Here is a 21,003-nt window from a genome sequence, read left to right as displayed (position 1 = left end):
GAGCCGGGGGCAGGGTAGGGGACAAAGAGCCGCCCCGCCGCCGGGAAAGCCGCCCCTGTGTCAGAGCCCTATTGTTCGTCGTAGCTCAGACTACGCTGGACTCTGATGCCCGGGGAGGGAGAAGGGGACCTGTCCTCCGGGTCGAGGGCGTTTGTTTATTTGGGGCGAGGTTGGGCGGGGTACGTGGGCTGGGGAAGGGGCTCCGTGCTCATTCCTGCGCGTCTCCTTTAAGGGAAGCCCGGCCCTACCTTTCCCACCGTCGCCCTCCCCGCACTGTACCTGCATTTTAAAAGCGCCCTGTAGCCCTGGGATTGGCCCAGGCCGCGTCCGCCGGGCGCAGAAACTTGAACCGCCAGGGGGGAGGAGGGAGTGCTGGAAGCCCAGGGGGTGGACTATACCATCTCTGCGGCGTCCCCCGCGTGCGCCCCGCCCCTCCCACACACCCCCGGAGAGGCCCAATCGGACGGGCGGGAGGGCGGGACCGCGGCTCTAACGCGCCTCTGGCAGGGAGCCGGGCGGGCGAGCGCACAGTGGTAGGGGATGTCTGGGCTCAGCCGCTCCTCTGCCCGCCCCCTCGATCCCCTGGAGGCGGGGCCAGGCTGCGGTGCCCCGCCTCTTCCCCGCCCGGAGTGGGCGGGGCGGCTGGGGCTCCGGGAGCTAGGCCGGGGGCGGGCCTCCGCCTGCTTCGCCTGAGCCCGGAGAGCACCCGGCACGGCGGCCGCCGACACAGCAGCGATCCTCGCTCGCCGAACCCCGAGACGCGCGGGTTCCCGGCGGCCCGGGTGGTTGCTGTGTGAGGACACTCAAGGCGGCGCGGGGCGGGCCACAGTCGCCTCCGCCTGCCCCCCGCCTGCGCGCGGACCGGCCCAGCGCAGCCCCGGCACGGGGAGCGCCGGCCGGGCGAGGGCGCGGGCGATGCCGCGGTGACGGCCCCGCCATGGCGAAGCCCCCGGCGGCGGCAGCGGCGGCGGCGTCGGAGGAGCTAAGCCAGGTGCCGGACGAGGAGCTGCTGCGCTGGAGCAAGGAGGAGCTGGCGCGGCGGCTGCGGCGCGCCGAGGGCGAGAAGGTGGGCCTCATGCTGGAGCACGGCGGCCTGATGCGCGACGTGAACCGGCGGCTGCAGCAGCACCTGCTGGAGATCCGCGGCCTCAAGGACGTGAATCAGCGGCTGCAGGACGACAACCAGGAGCTGCGCGAGCTTTGCTGCTTCCTCGACGACGACCGGCAGAAGGGGCGCAAGCTGGCGCGCGAGTGGCAGCGCTTCGGGCGCCACGCGGCCGGGGCCGTGTGGCACGAGGTGGCCCGTTCGCAGCAGAAGCTGCGCGAGCTCGAGGCGCGCCAGGAGGCCCTGCTGCGCGAAAACCTGGAGCTCAAGGAGCTGGTGCTGCTGCTGGACGAGGAGCGTGCGGCGCTGGCAGGGGGCGCGGGCAGCGCGGGCGGCAGCGGCGGCGGCGGCGCGGGCTCCCGCAGCTCCATCGACAGCCAGGCCAGCCTGAGCGGGCCGTTGGCGGGCGGCGCGGCGGGCACGGGGGCCCGCGACGTGGGCGACGGCAGCAGCACCTCGAGCGCGGGCAGCGGCGGCAGCCCGGACCACCACCACCACGTTCCGCCTCCGCTGCTGCCCCCAGGGCCGCACAAGGTCCCCGACGGCAAAATCGTAGCCACACGCAGGTCCCTGGACGACCTGTCGGCGCCACCGCACCACCGAAGTATCCCCAATGGCCTGCACGGTAAGGACAGCACCGGCGGGGCAACGCGGGTCACGGCCCTTTCCCCTGCTGGCGGCCGCCACTCCGGACCCCCCCTCCGGCTGGCATCCCGACTCCAGGCTAGGAGGGCTCGCGTCCACCCGCAGTAGGGCTTTGGGTGGTGTTTTTCTGGTCAGGTCGCTGCCCAGTTTCTAATCCGCAGCCGGGCGGGAGCACCAGACCCCAGAAAAGTTTTTCCCTTGCGGGGTTATCAGTATTAGCGCCGGCACTGCACGGCTGCCTGGGGGCGCCTGCTCTCGGCCTGGAAATCCTTGTCCGCGAGCCGGAAGCTCATGGGATAAAAAGAAAGGCCCTTTTAGCGCAAGTGAATTTCCCCTCGTATTGGGAGCAACAGGCTGCCCCAAACCAGAGCGGCATCCGCGTGTGCGCCGGGGCTGGGATGAAGCCTGGGCCTCCTGGAGCTGCCTCTGGATTGGGAAGGAGCACAGGCAGACAGGTTGGGACCCCAGCTAACAACCTTCCTGGTTTGTTACTAGTCCTGCACTTCTCAGGGTGGATAGACCTTTCTCAACGGAGGTTCCAAGACTTTCCAGAGGGATGTTAAATGTGTTTGGCTTTGTTCCTCTGTGTGCCTCACTTTTCTTACCTGTAGAATGGAAACAGTGATCCCTCCCTCGGGGATTTGAGGTGGAGAGAAAGCTTCTGAAGGGATTTATAAATTGTTGGTCGCCATACATACAGGAAGTGCCAGGGTGGTGGGTGGCCAGGGTGTGGGTGGGAGGACCTTTGGCCTCAGGAAAGCTCAGCTACTGTCTTCCACACCTGTGACTGTTGGCCCCGTGCAGGGCGCCCCCAGCTTGGTCTGTGGAGCTGTGCAGTGGATCGTATTCCCAGCCCTGGGATTAGTGGCCTCCCTGTTTTTCCACATTTTTGGTGGCTTGGCTCCCAGTTCTGGTGGCAATTGCTACTACCTGAACTATTTGCCTGAAGGTGGAGATTAAACAGCCCTTTCTGGTTCTTTTAAAGGCTTTCCTAGTTCAGAGAAAATGTATTAGGCTTTAAATGACTATTCTTCCCCACAGTGACAGCCTAAGCAGGGGAGGGACGCTCCGTCTTTGGTTTGGTGGCCAAGTGGCCTCTGCAGGCACCTTGGGGTGGAGGCTGGGATGGGAACTGGACCCCGGAGGTGGGGTACTAGTTAGTGTAGCACAGTATTTCTTTTATTTACCTTCCCAACCTGTGAGTTCAGGGCAGGACTGGGTTGAGAGGGATATTTTGTTACTGATTAGCAATCTACAGTCTCCAACTCGGGTTACTTTTGGTAACTCTGTACCCACCCCACCTCCCACTGCAGGCTCCTTAAGGCCAATGGCAGTAGCTCAGAGTTAGGTGGTTTAATTTGTTGGGGTTTCAGGGTTTGGGGAGTGAGAAGCCCCAGTTCCAGCCTTTCTGGCCTAGTGTTCTGGGGGGCCTTAGGAGAGTCAGATTTCTGAGCCTCAGTTTCCCCAAGTGCAGTCCGAAGGAGGGGACTGCTGCAGTCCTGTGGCTGGGACATGAAATGTTGCTAGATTTCAGCTGTGTCATTGATGACACTTGGTGAGAGTGGTTCTCTGCAGGGCACCGAAGTCATAGCGTGTTTGCAGGGAAGTTCTGTGGCGTTTGATGTGGACCCTGTCTGGCTCAGGGATGTAGGGTGGAGGACTGGGCTGGACCTGAGGTTTTCCACCCCACTGTGGGTGAAGGGGGTTGAGGTGTAGGGTTTCCTGCAGAGTCCATGCCCCACCCCCACCCCCCAAGTCCCCTGCACACTTGGGACAGGACTGCCACAGACTTTGTGATGGCAAAGCTGAGACAGTCCTGTTCAGCATCGTTATCACAGATTCCGGTTACAGACAGGATTGCTGTTGTTTAGTTTTATCTCTTAAAGTCATGCGTAGCCTTGAGATGTTCTCTAAACATGAATAGGGTGCCTGGAAACAAGGAAAGGCCCTTTTCTTAGAAATGCTTTTTCTGTCCTCAGACCTGGAGTTTTAAGTTGAGTGAAGAGCAGGCTGGAGAAGAGACAAGTGAGCCTCAGCCTGGGTGGTAGGGAAAGTGGAGTCTGACTCAGGGCTTGTGCCTTGTGGACCTGGTTTCGGCTCTCTTCACAGGGGCCCTGGGAGGAAGTATTGTGCCCATTTTACAGATAAGCGAGTGGAGGCACAGAGGTCTGAGTGTTGCCTGGGAAGGCCACTGTGATGAAAGGTCTCAGTTCCAGTGGCACAGTGGGGCCGCCTGGGCCCTCTCCTGCTCAGAGGTGGGCTGGCTTGCGTCTCTAGCCTGTTGTCATATTGGCTGATACTGTTAATCAGCAGGACTGGTGATTCCCTATTCCTGATTCCCAACCCTGGTTTGCGCTTCTCCCACCCTGGGAAGTGTCACTTCCTTATCAGTGACCACTGAGCAGATGGTTGATAACCCCATTACCCTCAGGGGTCAGGCCATCTTGGGTTCGAATCCAGTCTTAGCTCCTCCTCTTCTCTCTGCAAGTGACTGGACTTGACTGGGCCTCTCTGCTTGTCTGCTGTGTAAACCCAGAGTACCCCTTTATCCAAAGAGGTCGATGGAGGTCATGGTCTGCACACAGGAGGTGTCAGCAGTTGTCAAAATCCTTGTCAAGAATATTTTTTCCAAGGCTCCTCCTGAAAAACCGATAGGGACCCTTTTGGGGGCTTGCCAAACAGACTTCAGTGTTCTTTACAACTGTTTGCTGTTTAGACAGACCGCTCATCTGCATGTCTGTGTCTGAGCCATGTCTGGCTGCACCTGCCAATGAGTCTGGGGAACAGGGACCCTGTGGTCCTCTCTTGGGAGCGTCCCGGTACCTAGCTGGCTGGGTGCCCTGGGAGGCCCCAGGGGACTGTGGTGAGAGGTGGCCCATCTGTATTCTAGGCAGTGTTATACTGGGCGGCTGGGGGGGGTGTCTCTGAATGCATATGCCAATGACCTGCCCCTGCGACCCCTCATTGATTTTGACTGAGGGCCAATTAAAGTCTGGACTACAGGGCTTTTTACTTTGACCCAGTGGGGCAAACTGAGGCAGGTGAACCCCAAACACCAGAAAGTCAGGTTCCGCCCCCCCCTTGAACTGATGCAGTTTTCAAACAAAAGCATACCCAGCAGTTCTTTCTTGCCCTTCCCCCATCCTTCTTGCCCCACCAACCCTCCTGCCCCCCAGCTTTTCCCTGTGCAAGTCAGCCCCTGCTCCTCCCCCACTGCTGGGACCACTCCCTTTCAGCTAACTTGGGGAAACCAGGACCTCCAGCTTTTGTATAACCCTGTTTACTTTTACAGTTTGGATTAAAAATTTGAGCTTCTCAAAATAAGATGGGTTTGTTCTCTGGCTTGTGTTCTTGTTGGTTTAAAGGGAGGGTGGAGCGGGGGTGGTCTGGGCTTCAACAAAAGGCGGATCATGCTGGCCTGAAATAGGGTTTTCAGAAGGGCCACACAGCTCAGGGCCCCAGGCGGGTCTGGGAATAAGGAAGGCTTTGCCTGTGCCGGCCTAGCCTGAGCAAAGGTCATGAAGACAATGGGGCGGGTTAGGTAAGCCTTTCCACTCCCTCTCCAGCCTGATCCTGACCATCCATCAGCAGCCTTGTGGTCTTGAGACTGTCTCTGGGTGCCACTGGGCTGGTGATGATGGGTCTGGGATCATTGTGGGGTCACCTGTGTCAGTTAGCCACTTGCCCGGTGCCTGCTGCCCCTCTGGGCCGGGACAGTCTGGCTGGGGAGGACTGGAGGGACCCCCACGGAGGCCTGCCAGCAATGGAAGGCCTCCCCAGAGCTTTGTCTTGGCAGCACCCCGGGACCTGTAGGTAGACACAGGGCCAGTAGGGAGGGAGCTCTAGGGATGGGACATGTGTGACAAAGATGTGGCACCCCTTGGACCCTGCGCCTCATCCCGGTCTCCTGTTTTCTCCCTTGACTCTGCACAGGTAAGGCAGAAGGCAGGCGCTGGCTCTCATTCCCTCACTCCAACAGGGTGGCTGCCCTCCGCGGGGGCCCCCACCAGACCTGGCACCCCGCACCCGGCGCCTGGCGTCTGAGCTCCTAGGACACAAATGCGGTTTAATGTCGGCCCGGAGCAGCGTGATTGCCAAGGAGATCCTCTGTTGCTCACACTCTGCCCCCCCACCGGGGACTTTCCACACCATGCTTGTCAGGTCATCGGCACAAAGCTTTAGGCAAGTTCCGGAACCTCTGTGGGCCTCTGCTCCTGCTTCTGCAAAGTGGGGCGCCCTTACCAGCCTTGGGGGGGGGAGGGGAGGGAGCTTGTGATATGTGTAAGCCTCCAAGTGTAGCTGTGTCTGGACAGGCAGGTCCCCCTCCTCCCACTGGAGCACTCAGAGCTGGGCGTGCTTAGGGGCAGTGCTCCCTGCTGGTTAGCGCTCGGCTCCAGGTGGAGCGACTGGGAGGAGTCCTGGCCTTGCCACCCGCTGTGAGCCAGGCAGCTCCCTGAACTTCTAATCCTGTCTCCTCCTGTGTGTGCTGAGGATAATAATACCCTGTCCTAGACCTTACAAGGTAGGCTTAGTGACCTCCATTGCCACCTGCATGCCTCCAGACTTGCCTAATGGGGTGAGCATGGGGGACCTGTGTTGGGATCTTGTGTCAGAGCCAAATGAGCTCTTGTTTGGTGGAAGGACAGGGAGAGGGCTTTCCAGCAGGCACGGGCAGAATGAGGTCTGCTGCGGGGCTGGAGCATGGTGCCCAGAGCCTGGGCCTGTGAGCTGCTCTCAGCTGTGTGGGGAGCTGGGGAGGCCCTGGGAGCCTCGTCATGTGAACAGAAAGACCTGGAATGCTGAGCTCGGAGAAGAGCCTTGGGGCCCGGAGCCGCTGCCAGGTGTTGGGGGGCCGTCAGCCCCAGGACGTTAGCGCTGTGTGCAGCCCAAGGGCACCGCCCCAGAGGGGCAGTGGTTCAGACTTCAGCACCCACAGACAAGCGTGGTCCGGGCAGACCGGGTTGCCCCTGGAGGTGGGGAGCTGCCTGTTAGAGGCGGTGTGCAAGCGCCGGCCTGGATACTCGGGAAGGACGCTGCTGATCGGATGCTGATCGGAAGCCTGTGTGCGAGTAGAGACCAGTGGGGAGTCGAGAGTGGAGAGGCACGAGGGTGGGCTGGGCTGTTGGGAGAATTTCCCTTCGAGCAGGAAGGGAGACCTTAGCAGATGCTTACTGAGCAGTTCCTTGTTCTGTCCGAGGTCCGAGGTCCGAGTGCCGTCCACACCGTGATTCGTGCAGCCTGGCTGGGGGAGTGGTGGTACTGGATCGTTAACCGGTGTGCGTCCTGGTGTAGGTTGGGCGGGGGGCCGCCACGGGGAAGCTTGGGGCCTCTTTGGCCATAGCGGTGACAGTGGCCACGAGGGAAAACCTCTGCAGGCTCTCCCACCAGGTCTGCTCCAAAGCCCTGCCCCCTAGCCTTGTGCCTCCGTCTGACTGCTGACCTCTGAGCTCAGGTAGTCCTCAGCTGTTGGGCTCAGGTAGGACAGCACCTGTGGGTGACACGCTTTCCGCAGCCTCACTCTGTCCCTGGTCACAGAATTGTCATAGCCACGGCTGGTTGCCCACACTGCCACATGGGTCCCCGGCCCATGCAGGGACTGCTCCGAGACTCAGAGCCGGACGGGAGTGGTTCTCATCTCCCTGGAGGGTGACGACGGGACCCCAGGGGCTTGCCCAAAGGCGTGGCTACAGAGGAACAAGCTCGTCTGCTAAGGGAACATGATGCTCCCTTGATCGTGAAAGTCAGGAATGGTCACCCAGAGCCGGTCACTGTCACACATTATTACTGTCCCCTGCCTCCACGGGCTAACGGGAGCAGGTGGGTAGAGGGTTTGGGGCAGTCTGGCGCTGGGTCCCCCGGAGATGGACGCCTGCTCCTGAACAGTCTGCCCATCGCCAGCGCTCTGCCGGGCAGGCTGGTCTTCCTGTGGCCTCCCGGCTCGCCTGCAGACAGTTCACGTGGGGGCGTGGAGCATCGGCCCACAGCAGTGGGGGCTGCTGCAGCCCTGGGGAGCAGGGAGGGTGTTGCCTTCCTCTTTCCTGCTTCGCCCTTCAGCCAGAGGCCTTCGCCCGTGTGTCATTTCTTGTTTCCTGGATTCAAAGATGGGCTTTTCCCTTCTCGAGCCGGTGGTGTGTGTGTGTTTACTGAAGGGTCCCCTCACTCACTTGAAGGTGGTATCTCAGAGCAGAGGAAGTGCTTGGAGAATCCAAGACCTGGAGCAGCTGCATGGAGCCCGGCAGGCCCTCAGAGGGGATTTGGGAGCGAGGGACACACCCCAGGCCTGGCCATGAGGTGCTGGAGCCCCCCTGGGCCTTCAGTCCCTCCTCTCTGTCTGTCTGTCTCTGACCTTGTGTGTGCCAGGCAGGGTCCTTTTGACTTCCAGCCTTAGCAGAGGGGCAGGTTCTAAAAATGTCTTTGGTGTGGGACCAAACATGCCTGGCTTGTGTTTTATATCACTGGCTTCCCACCACAGCGAAGCGTCCTGCTGGGCCCATCCCTGCCTGGGCTGGAGAGAAGGCTCGGGCAGTGAGGCAGGTCCCACCAGGTCATTGGGGCTGGGGGTGGGGCCAGGAGCTCCCATCCATGTGACCCTGGAGCCTGTGCTGCCCAGGGGATGCTCTCCTCCCAGGGTGACAGTTTGTCATGCCCCTTTCAGACATGCCCTGGTTTGTCTCTCCACCTCTTCAGGGTGCTGGGAGATCAGTGGAGAGGTGGTTGAGATTGGAAGCTGCCGCTGGCCTTGAGGGTGGAGCAGGTTCGTACAAGCAGAGGAGAGCAGGGGAGAGGCCGGGCGTGGCAGCAGGAGGCTGGAGGCCAGGCACACACTGGGTACTGGACGGGCATGGCTGGGAACCAGGGGTTGAGTAGTGGGCAGGACCAGGGCAGGTGGGGTCTGTGTAGCCCCTCCCACTGCACCTGTGTCTCCCCTAAAGTCCCCGGGTTGGGCCTTCCCAGCTGTGGGCACCTCCAGTGACGGTCTTTCTTTCTTTTTCCCTCATTTAAAACAATTTGTGAATTATTTTAAAATTTATTTTTATTATTTAAATATCTTTTTATTAATTATTTAGAAAGAGAAGAAGGGAAAGAGAGAGAAACATCAATGTGAGAAAGAACCATCGATCGGCTGCCCCCTGCACGCCCCCTACTGGGGCTCGAGCCCTCAGCCCAGGCATGTGCCGGGACTGGGAACCGAACCAGGACCTCTCAGTCTATGGGACGATGATCAATCCACTGGGCCACACTGGCCGGGCTTAAAATTTATTTTTCAATTGTAGTTTGGTATACCATATTCTATTAGTTTCAGGTGTACAGCATAGTGACTAGACATGTATATGCCTTCCAAGGTGATGCCCCATAAGTCTCCTACCCGCCTGACAGCATACATAATTATTACAATATCATTGACGGTATTCCCTGTGCTGTCCTTGACATCCTTGTGCCTATTTCTATGACCAGCAATTTGTGCTTCTTAATCCCTTCACCTTTTCTGCCCATCCACTGCGGCCTTTCCGATGGGCGCTTCAAGGGGACCCAGAGGGATCTGTTAAGGCTCCAGCAGAAATGGGAGCCTTACACAGCCTGTCCCCTCCCTTTCTTCTGCTTCCCACGTAATAAATGTGGATCACCTGCTGGGCCTGAGAGTGGCCCCACCAGCTGGCATGTCCCCCACTCCTGGGGTTCTCTGGGCGCATTGGGTCACCCAGCACGGGTCTGTGGACTGGTCAACACAGAACCAGCAGCTTCCGCTCACTCCTGACCTGATCTTATGCAAGGTCGCTACCTCTCTGTGTGCCCTCATTTTCCCATCTGTAAAATGGGAGGCTTCCCTGGGCTGTGCTGAGGGTCCCTGAGACCCTCGTATTCTCTGACCCCTTGGCTCAGAATTCCTTCGATGGACAGAGCCACAACGAGAGGGCTGCCTGCGCCCATACTGTGTCTTGTCGGGCACACCTGTGGTTAGGTCTCTGGCCTGGTGCTGGCCCTCAGCTTGGGCCCGTTCTCAGGACTGAGCACCTGGGGTGGTGGAGGTGGTGTGGCTCCCTTGCGCAGGGCACTGCTCTGCCCAGCACTGGCCAGCCTGTCCTTGTGCAGAGCCGCACCCAGAGTCTTGCTGGAATTACCTGCGCTGCCACGCGATCACCTTGCACAGGACCGTGTGACGGGTTTGGCTCGAGAAGAGTGTGGGCTCCGGTTCTCTGGTGTGGGGTTTGCCGGGACAGTGCCACCTGTCCTGGACCTGTTCCCTCCGTTTGCTGTCCTGTCTCTCCCCCAGCCCATCACCTTCTTCGGGGCAGGGTCGGTCTTCTGGGCACGTGGCAGGTGCTCAGTAAATGTTGGGGTGCGGGTGGGGTGCTCTCCCCGACGGCTTTTCTTTTCTCGTTTGCTCCCTTTGGTGTTGAGTGGCCTTCCGCTGCTGTCGTAGAACCCGAGCCTACCCCGGGGGTGGTGACTCCCCCTTGCCTGTTTCCCCTTAACTATTGGAAAACCACACACTTGCTTTTATCAGGGGTTCCTAACCTCCGCTGCACATAGGTATCGTCCAGGAACTCTGAGGTGCCAGGGCCTGGATGGGCCCCCAGAGTCGGCCCTGTGGGTTCCCTGTGGGAACGGGAGCTCCAGGAGCAAAGCCTCAGGGTCAGCTGGGGGCAAAAATGCTGCCCACTCGAGGCCATGACCAGCTGGCCGGCCCCAGGGGCAGGCTGGTGCCAGTAGACATTAGTGGTGAAGGAGAAACCGGTCGCTCATGTTGTCCCCTCGCTGACCTGTGCGAGCAGACGCTGGGGAGATGGCTTTGGTGTGCCCAGTGGGGCCGCCTGGCAGCAGAGGGAAGTTGGGTTTGACCCTGGCCCTGAATTTCCTGAGCACCTACCCCAGCCGACTGCCCCTCCGCACCGGGGAGGTGTCACAGACCCAGACATTGCCACGCAGACACCTTTGGCAGCACCACTGTGGGGTGCTGGGCCGCCCAGGCGGGCGGGGGCCTTTTAGGCTACATTCAAGGGGACCCGTGGCTTCGAGATGGCAGCTATGGAGAAGTCGACCCATTTCCAAAAATAGCCCATGCACTGTCAGGGGGAGCATCCCTTTGTCTCCCCCAATCTGTCTCCGGCTGTAAGGCAAGGAGGCGTGCTCTTGTCTTGGAATCAGAGGCTCCGGAGCCCCCGCCCCTGCCTCCCACAAGGGCCCGATTGTGCGCGGCCCTGAATGAGCCCGTGTCACCGAGCCCGCTGCACGGCTCCTGTCCCTAATGAGCCCGCTCTGGGAGTGGCCCTTTGTCCTGGGTTCCGGCCACACTGCCGGCACTGGGCTCTCAGAAGGCTCGACTTTCTGGTCCCATCTTCCGTAGCTGGTAGGACAATGGGAAGCTCCCACCCTGCCCTTTCTCCTCCTTGTGCTGCGTTTTCTGTATTTTCTGGAATGTGCACCTACAGCTTTCCTGCGGGACAGAAAATTAAACAGCGGGTCTTTCCCTCCCTCAGTGCTCCAGCCTGGCTGGTGGGCTCCCTCCTCCCTCCTCTTCCCTGCCGGCCCCTCCTGTGGGCCCTCCCCCACCATTGTCTCCTAACCCTTCCTTCCCCTGCAAACAGGCTCCTGTTTCCTAGTCCAGAGCAGTCAGCAGAATCCTTTCCCCCGCCACCCTGCCCCTCCGGTGTCTTCCCTTCAGTTTCCCAGGGAGTCCTGGAGGGTGGCTGCCTCCGGCCCTCCCCCTGCTCCTCGGCCCCGCAGCCCGGCCCTGGCAAGCAGGTCTGGCTCGGCCCTGTGGCCTCCTCTCCTGACCTCCTGGTGGTGTGTGATGCCCACTCCAGGCTGGTGTTCTAGAACAGGAGGCCCCCGAGGGTAGCTTCCAGCTGCCCCTCCACCCGCCCCGCCGGTGGTGGGCATCAGTCCGTCTCTACTCCTCGCTGCTGACCTTGAGGCCCCGGCTCCAGTGTCCTGCTGGTCCCACCCTGCTGACTGTGCCCTCTGGGTGTGTGCCCCTTCCTTTCGCCTGTACTCCGTACCCTCCGCTCCTCGGTGACCGCGGGTCAGTTTCCTGGCTCCAGCCCCGAGGTGTCCCTGCCTACAACGGGCACTTCAATTCTATTGAATTGCACTTAAGTAACATGAAGAGTTTCTGAGCTGCACTAACCCTTGTAAGAGCTTCCTGCCTTGTTGACAATGAAGAAAAGGAACCTTTCCATCGTTCCAGAGAGTTCTCTTGGGCAGCACTGGTCTGACAGCTCCTCCCTGGGCTAGGAGGCTGGTCGAGGCCAGGGGAGGCCGTGTGACTCCCACTTGTCCCCAGAGGAAGCTGTGACCCAGCATGGTGCCAGGGACTCCTCCCCTCCCCCAGGACCTCTGCTGGCACGGTGACCCTTCCTCTGTACCTCCCCACTTACTGAAGTCCTACCCTTCCTTGAGGCCTGGGCCAACCCTTGGAGAGGGACCGGCACAGGATGTGTGACCAGTCACCCTGGAGTCCTCAGCATGGAGCCAGGGTGTTGTGGGTAGCCCCATAGCCACGGAGACCGCGATGCCTCCTCTGCTGGTGGCCGTGTGTGGGCTCACTTGTGTGCTGGAACCTGCTAGAGGCGCCCGGCTCGGGGCTCCTGAGGTCCCCTGCCACAAGCCCGGCCCCTGCGCTCAGCCACCAGCTCCTTATCCTCACAATGGGGTCAGGTGGTCTGCTGGATCAGGAAACAAATTGGGTTTTAAACTCTGGGGGGCATGGTGGAGGGGGTGGACACAGCTAGCCGGCACTCCCTCCCCTCGTTCCCCTGCGTGTGGGGAGCACCCCGAGAGGCAGAGGCCACGGACGGGCTGCTGGCAGCTTTGGGCAAGGCCCCCTGCCCGCTGTGCTCCCTCCCCTCGTTCCCCTGCGTGTGGGGAGCACCCCGAGAGGCAGAGGCTGTGGATGGGCTGCTGGCAGCTTTGGGCAAGGCCCCCTGCCGGCTGTGCTCCCTCCCCTCGTTCCCCTGTGTGTGGGGAGCACCCCGAGAGGCAGAGGCCGTGGACGGGCTGCTGGCAGCTTTGGGCAAGGCCCCTGCCCGCTGTGCCCTTGGTGCTCTGAGGCGGTGCAGTGGTGGGTGGCAGGCGTCTCGCCATTTCTCATCTTGGGGTTAAATGAGCTGCCTGGGTCTAGCTTTGGGCCATTACTGCAGCTGTCCCTGGCGGGTGAGGCCATTACACACCACACCTGGGGCTCTGGGCCTGGGCCTGGCCCTGCTGCCGTCCTGCCCGCTGTGTGTGATGGTGAGGGGGTCCGGGGGATGCTGGTGAGATCACAGCAGGGTGGCGGCCCATCCCTGGGGGAGGCGCTGGCCTGGAAGGAACTGCCCTACTCCGAGTACAAGGGCAGTGCTGAGGGTGCTGGGTGGGGGATCCCCGATATCACCGCCGTGGAGGCCCCAGGCCCTGCCATCCTCGGCCCCATGCTGTGGGCTGGCTTTCTGAGTCTGCCTCTGCTGCCTCCACCCCTGCAGCCTTTGTGCTCCGTCAGATTCCTCCTGCTGAGGGGTGGGGCAGCTCTGCGGTGCCCTGCCCTCCCGCCCAAGTCCCCACCCCGTCCTGCTCTCCCCCTGCGCCCTTAATCCCCTCCCACCGAGTTAAGACCTGGTTCCTGTGAGTGCGGCCTGGCTGTGGGCAACCTGAGCTGCTCCCCGTGTGTGGGGCTGAAACCCTGAGGGATGAAAAGACCCCTTGTCTTTGGTGCAACTCAAACTCTGGGCAGGAGGGGCAGGGGCAGCTGTGGCGCAGGCAGGGCACTGGGACCTCTGGGCCTGGGGCTTGATGAGGGGAGTTGTGGCAGCAGGGAGAGGCCGGGCCAGCTCAGGGGCAGCCGTGCCCTGTCCTTGCACTGGCCCGCGGGCTCCTCCACCGAGGTCAGGGTGGGCTGCAGGAACCCCTGGGCCCTGAGGTGACTGGGCCCTCGTGCAAACATTTCTCCTGGGCCAGGACCCATCGCTTTGATCAGACGTGAGTGTGGTCTGGGGCCCAAGAAAGACCAAAACCGCAAGAGGAGGGTGAGTGAGACTCCTCCCCGAAGCCTTTAAAAAATAAAAAAGCCCAGCCGGCCAGTGTGGCTTAGTGGATCGAGCATCGTCCCAGACACTGAGAAGTCCCGGTTCGATTCCGGGCAGGGCACATGCCCGGGTTGCAGGCTCGATCCCCAGTGGGGGGCATGCAGGAGGCAGCTGATGGATGTCTCTCTCACATCGATGTTTCTCTCTCTCCCTTCCTCTCTCAAAAATCAATTTAAACACATTTTTAAAAAATGAGTAAACGTAATGTGTGCTCTGAGTAAGGAACTCCACGCAGGACGCCGTGGGTGCAGGGTGAAATTCAGGGCCTCCTCTGTCTGCGGCCAGGTGTCCTGGACACGCGGCAGTCTCTGTGTGTGCCTGTCCTGGGCAGCTTGGGGCTCGGGCTCTGGCTCACCCCCCTTGCCCTCCCTCCTCAGTCGGCCAGCCCCTTGTGCCTCTTTCCTGAACTTGTATTTACGAGCGGGTTTGGATTGCGTAGATGTCTTCATGTGGACCTTTGCTCCCTAAACTTCGTTTCCTTTCTGCTGAGGTTGCTCCCCATTTCCCCTGGGCCTCATTTGTGAGATGAGGCCGTTGGACCAGGGCCATGGCTGCCCCCGTCCGGGCCTCTCCCATTCAGCTGGACCAGGGCCTGCTGGGCCTTTGGACATTTGTGAGATGAGGCCTTCTGGATCCACAGTGGCCCAGTTTCTAGCTGCAGGCCCTCACCTTCCAGGTGCTTGCCCAGGTGCTTGCCCAGGTGCTTGCCCGGGTGCTTGCCCAGGTGCTTGGCCAGGTGCTTGCCCAGGTGGGGGACTGATCTGACCCAGAATCAGGAGGCAGCAGCCAGGAAGGATCATTTGCCGCCGCACCCCACCCCACCCACCCCCGAGGCTCCCCTTTCCCCGCGTGCCCTACCATAGGCCCCGCGGGCCAACTCCCCACACTGTCGGCACAGCAGCCTGCGCCAGCGGCGCGGAATAAAAACAGGAAAGTCTCCTCATTCTCTTCTTTTGAATCGCACCCTTGATCCTTCCTCCCTGCTGCTGCAGACCAGACTTCTGGTGACTTGAATAGGTCTGTGGACTTCCTTCTCTCTGGCTCAGTGCCCGGTGCCTTAATGGAGCTGCAGACCTGGGCACCAGGCTGGTGGGCAGCGCCAGGCCAGTGGCTGGCTGGCTGGTGGTTTTGGCCCCCAGATGCCAGTGCAGGATGGGGGAGTCCTGTACCCGCTGAGAAGCCCTGCCATCCCCCCTGCCCTTGCCCGCCGGTGTTTGCTCATGGTCGCCCGGAGATGTAGGAAGGACATTCCAAGCAGAGCCCATGGCCTTGGGGGCCGGGTGGGCTGGGGTGTGCAGACGGGGGCTTTGGATGGGGGGTGGCTGGGAGGCTGGGGACAAATGGAGGGGACCCTGGACTAGGTTCTGGTGCTCTCTGCACGCACCGGGCAGCAGAGGCTCATGGGAAGGAACGTGGCTTTGTTGATGGGTGTAGTAGTTGTTTGTGTGACCACTGGGACTCCAGGCTAGAGAGACTGCCTGCTCCTGGCCTACTTCTGCGCCTGGAAGGGAGAGTGGCAGCGGGCAGCGGGGTGTGAGGGCCCAGGAGCCCTGCTCTGCACCCCTGGGTGCCAGCACTGTGGGCCTCTCCTGAAGGGGGTGGCTGCATCGGGCACACCCCTCGGTGCTCTCTCCTGTCCTTAGACTTTATCCTTTTATTTCCCAGGGTGGCTTAGGGCCTCCAGTGGGCCCAGGAGGGGAATTCACGGGGAAGGGGAAGGTCGCAGTGGGGAGCCTGCCCTGGTGGGGGGACGGGGGGGTGGGGGCTAATGGACCTGGCCAGGATCTCGGCCACTGCTCTGTGTATCCCTACCCTGTTGGGACACTTCCTCCCGACCCACTCTGGGTCAGAAAGGCAGGGGACCCTGGGGAGCTCTGGAGGTTTGTGGGTGGCTGTGGGGCTTGGCTGCAGCGTGCCAGCCTGGAGGCCACCTGGCATCATTTGGGGCTGCGGGAACCTGGCCAGCAGCACCATGAGCAGTGGAGGGAGCAGATGGTGGGGGTGGAGGGGGCCAGGCTGGGGGCACCTTGCCAGCAGGTCACCACTGTCCCTCTCCACATCCTGAGCATCTTGGACCAGGCAGTGCCCGTGAGGGAGAGTGATGAGTTGGCATCTTGGGGTGATGCCTCATTAAAGAGATTGCTTCCTAAAAACGCCCACATTTATCATTCAGGGGCTTCAGGAGGAATCCTCGGTGTCGGGGGGGGGGGTGGGGTTCGCATCAGCCTCATGGTGCAGATGAGGAAACGAAGCCACCGAAGCCCAGGAGATGTCACAAGTACCCCCATCCCTGTGTCTCTTTCCTGCTTGTACACGGGGCAGAGCTGGAGGTTTTGGCGGCCAGTAAGCCAGGCCTGCGTGGCCCTGCTGTGTGTAGCAGGGTGTCCCCAGCTGTGAGGGGTGTGAGTGCCATATGGGACTTGTGTCCTGGTGCCCGCTGACCACTGCGCCCTGCCTCTTCCCTCCAGGCTGCACCCCGCTTGTTCCTGCTTGGGGGACAGATGGGCTTTGGCGTCTCTCTGAGTTGGCCTCTGTGTGTGTGTGTGTGTGCGGAGAGCTGGTTCTGTAGGAGAGGTTCTGGTTCTGGCCCCAGCCTGCCCTGGAGCCCCTCCTTGGGCCTCATCTGTAAGGGACCCCTGGGGTCTCTGGGCCTTCGAGTCATGAGGAGTAGTCGTTACTGCTTGGTCTGGGCGTCACCCAAGGCAGGGGGGGCGACCTGGAGGGCAAGTGCGGGGGAGGAAGGAGGCTGCCCTGTGCCCAGCCTCAGGCCTGAGGTCCAGGGGAGGAGGGGCTCTGGCTCCTCTCACCCGCCCCCTTCTGTGCTTGGCAGAGGCCCGCTGGCCGGCAGGTCCCAGGTGAGGTGGTGATTCAGTTACCTAAGGCTGGCTGCCTGCGAGGGCGGGGGAGGGGGGCTGGCACCTTAGCTATGATCGTGGGTCCGCCAGCAGCATCCAAATAGGTCATCTGCGAACCTTACCTTTCCGCCTCTGTCAGATGGGGTGACCCCGTCAGTTCCACCTCGGGGCTGGTGAGGACGGAACAAGACACATGCGTGGTAACAGCAGTAGTAACAGTAACAGTAACAGCTGACAGGTACTTCGTGCCGTCCACATATTCACTCACTCACCTCTCACAGCACGGAAGCATCTGTGATTCCCCAGCTGACGAGAGGAGGCGACGGAGACCAGGGAGGCTGAGCAGCCCGAGGTCCTGTGTAGAAGGGGCCGAGCGGGGGGCCTCTGCAGCCGGCAGCTTCGGGGCTCGAGTTCCAGCCACCACGCCGCCTCTGTGCGCCAGTGGCGTGTCCCCGTCAGTAACATCTTCTTCCAGAACCGCTGCCCATTGATTACAGACGACGTGGAAGAGTCATCGCCTTGGACCTCAGCACCCAGGTGGCCAGGGGTGATAGAGGCAGTGACTGGTGTGTTTGCTTCTTCCCATGGGAGACGGGCTGTTGAAATGTGTGTGTTCGTGAGAGAGGAACATTCAAGCTTCGAAGGCGAATTTTCTCCTCTCCGTGGGCCCCGGGGCAGTTCCGGAACTTGAAAGCCGAGCACTGGCAGAATGCTTATTCTGGAATTTCTTGGCTCCAAAGCCACGTGGGGTTTCCTTTTTTTTTTTTTATTTTCACCCGAGGACATTTTTGCATTTATCTTCAGATAGAGCGGGAGGAAGAGAGAGAGAGAAATATTGATGTGAGAGACACATCGACTGGCTGCCACCCACACCAGGGCTGGGGACACACTGCAACCTAAGTACATGCCCTTAGCGGGAACCGAACCCGGTCTCTTTGGTCCACGGGCTGATGCTGTAACCACTGAGCCAAACTGGCCAGGGCCACATGAGGTTTCCTTTCTGCGGCGTGCTCCATGGTACAGACTTCTCCTAGCGCGTCTTACACCTCAGATGTTGTCTCTGCCTGTGGTTTGATCTGAGGTGCCCAGACCCCTGGCAAACTCGAGTTCAGCCTTCCTAGTTGATCCTGGGATCCCCTGATGGGCTAGGGAGGCTGGAATATCTGCTGATGTGTGAACCCCACCGGGTGGAGAGCAATCGGCCCCTCTTCTGTCTGGGCTCTGTGGGAGCGGTGCATGGGGGTGTCCAGGATGCTTACATTGCTTCAGGCATTTCCCCCCAAAATCCTCCCCACCTGGGGGTGGGGGACACCCCTCCAGCTGCTGCATCACCTGATCCTTCCGGCTGCAGACTCCACACCCCACCCCCTGTGATTTATCACTGGTGCAGACACAGAGTAGCACGCGCCCCTAATAATCCGTTTCTTCTTATGGAAGGCCCGGGAGACTGGGAAACACTGGGGGTTCAGAACTGGAATTTAAAATCATCTGTAGTCTGAGCCTCTGGAGAGAACTCATGCTAACAGCTGTTTCGCTGCTAGGAGAGGACCCGAAAGGGAGGTGCGTACGCGTCTTCTGTTCCGTTTTCATTCTGAAATCCTCTCAGGAAACTGCAGAGGTAGTACCGGGCCCCGCGGGCGCACCCCCACCTGTGGTGACATCCTGCAGAAGGCGAGTGCGTTGTCATGGCCGCAGCCAGGACCGGGACTTGGCCACAGCGCTGTGGCTGGACTGCAGCCCCTCCCTCGGTGGCCCAGTCCTGCCCTGCCTCCATTTCTGTGTGTGCAGAGGTGTGTGAGACCTTGGGACGTGAAGGCAGTTGTTTGCACACCTTGTAAAGTAAATTTTCTATTTAGAGCTGCTTTTCATTTTTTTTTCCATTATTGGTTTTTAGAGAGAGGAAGTGAAAAGGAGAGATAGAAACATTGATGAGAGAACATTGATCGGCCGCCTCCTGCATGCCCCCCACTGGGGATCCGGCCCACAACCTGGGTATGTGCCCTGGCTAGGAATCAAACCGGCGGCCTCTTGGTGCATGGGTCGCTCGACCACAGCCACACCTGCTGGACTAGAGCTGCTTTTAGATGGACAGAATCATGGAGATCGTGCAGAGTGTCGTAATGCTTGACCTGGTTCCGGTCACCAGCCTCCTGGGGCGGTGTTGCACCTTCGTTATGGGGCGTGAGCCAGCATCGGTGCATCAGTGTTCGCCCGGGTCCACAGTTTCTTCCGATTTCCTCCCCAGGACCTTCGGAAGGGATGCTGAGTTCCCTCTGGGCTCTCCAAGGGGCAGGCCTGGCACCACCTTCCATGTTGGAGGGGGCACCTTTGCAGCACACAGCCTCTCCCGCCATCCCCCGGCAGCCAGAGTCCTGCACCCGCTTTCCCGGGGACACCGTCTGGGATGGGGCGCGCCAGGGCAGGTGCGTTGGAGATGGATGAGGTCATGCAGGAGGCAGAGCCTGGCAGCGGGGTGGCGCGGGGTTGAGGAAGAGGGCAGCACTGGGCTCTGCCCACACTGGCACCATGGTCTTGGGCGAGTCACCTTGGTGAGCCTCGCTCTCCGCTGGGGAAAACTGGGCACACTCAGACTTCCACACCTGTTGGGAGGAGCGAGTGAGGATTTACAAGGTGCGGTGATGTGCATGGTTAAGACCACCGGTTTTAGTGTGGGAGGCTGAACAGCCTCTTCCCTGACCAGCTCCTGTGGTGACACACAGCCCGGCCATTTGGTTTATTTATTTATTTTTTCTTTATTGATTTCAGAGAGAGGAAATGAGAGGGAGAGAGAGACAGAAACATCGATGAGAGAGAACGTCGACTGGCTGCCTCCTGCACGCCCCCCACTGGGGATCGGGCCCACAACCTGGGCGTGTGTTCTGACCGGGAATCGAACTGCGACCCCTTGGTGCAGGGGTCGATACTCAGCCACTGAGCCACACCAGCTGGACATCGACCACTTGGTTTAGAACAGCTCCTCCAGTCAGGGCCATTTCCAAAGGGTCGTGGATCCCACCCCTCTGCGGCCTCGCAGGCCAAGCCATGAGCAGTGGCCGGTGACAGGGTGTTTGTCTGCCAGCCACTGAGACATCCCCTGGAACCTGCTTTGGCCCTGGTGCGGGCAGGCGAGAGAATTGCAGACAATGGCCCACGGAACAAAAGACACCGTTGCTGGGGCCTCGAGCAGGGTCAGTGGGTGCCCGGGCCAGGGCTGCAGACCCATCGGGCAGGTCACTGGGTTTCTGCCCACCAGAGGGGTGGCTGTGAGCTGCTGTGAGGAGGGAAACTGAGGCCCGACCCAGACCTGAGTGCCATGCTCTGTGCTGTCACCTGGAAGCTGTCCCAGGACGGGGACCTGGGGTGTGACTTCAGGGTCAGCATCCTCTGCAGCTTGGCATGGTGTCATTGGTGACCTGCTCATGGGGCTCTGTCCACTCTGCCTCGCCCAGGTCTCTTCCTGCCAAGCAGGGTGGGCTATGGGTGCGCCCGGGCCAGGGTGAGCGTGAGCTACCCTGCCTCCCCCGTCTGTCCTGGCGTGTCCCCTCCCGCAGCCACCCTCTGCCCCGGCGTTCCCTGAGCCAGCCTCCCACCGGGCCTCCCTGTCTCCTAGGTCACCACCTGCACACTTCACTCTGTCCTTCTGGAATGTTCTTCATATATAGGCCCCGCCGCTCCCCCTGCAGGGCCCCTGAGCCCCGGCACCCAGCTCCGTCTCCTGGGAGCAGAGCTAAAAGTGCTGCTGATCTAACGCGACTCTCTCTCCCCACCTCTCCCATCTCTTCCAGAAGCTTCCATGACCACAGGCCAGCAGCAGTTCCTGAATCCCGTCCAGGCATTTCCACGCCCCCCTGCTCTGCCCGAGCTGTCTTCTTGCCCTCCAGTTTCCTCCCTTCCCTGCCCTCCCCTCACGTGGGAAACCCTGCGTGTTTGCAGGCTGTGGCCGCCCCTCTTCTCACAGCGTGACACGCCCTGCTCCGTCCAGAGTCCCTGTCGCCTCCAGTGCGTCGCGGTCTCTCGGAGACTGTCGCGGTCTGTCTGGGCTGTGACCGTTTCAGCGGTGAAGTGCTGGGGCGGTGCCATATCTTAACTGTTGGTCTGGCACCGACTGCCCACTCGGGAGTGCTCTGTGCGTGACGGGGAGGGTGGGGCTGGTGGTGCTGGGGATGATGCCCTTGGCAGGGCAGGCGAGGCCCTTGGACTCTGCCTTCACCCCAGCCAGGGCCTCGCTGCCGGCCCTTCTCCGGGGCCGGGTGTCAGGGAGTTCCTGGAAGGTGTCTGCTGTCCAGCTGTGGCCCCAGGAATGTGAGGCCGAGATGAAGGGCTGGCCCCGCCCCAG

General features: G+C 60.8%; 1 protein-coding gene across 1 annotated transcript in view; it reads left to right on the top strand.

The window, feature by feature from the left end:
• Positions 1-937: 937 nt before the first annotated feature.
• CCDC85C (coiled-coil domain containing 85C) overlaps positions 938-21,003 on the top strand; it is a 73,188-nt gene continuing 53,122 nt past the window's right edge. The window contains exon 1 of the mRNA XM_036247376.1: positions 938-1,730. Coding sequence (XP_036103269.1) covers positions 938-1,730 — 793 coding nt within the window. The remainder of the gene's footprint in view (positions 1,731-21,003) is intronic.

Source organism: Molossus molossus, unplaced genomic scaffold (assembly GCF_014108415.1).
Source record: "Molossus molossus isolate mMolMol1 unplaced genomic scaffold, mMolMol1.p scaffold_m16_p_1, whole genome shotgun sequence".
Lineage (NCBI taxonomy): Eukaryota > Metazoa > Chordata > Mammalia > Chiroptera > Molossidae > Molossus > Molossus molossus.
Note: the sequence above shows the minus strand (reverse complement) of the source record. Positions and strands in the feature narration are given on the sequence as shown.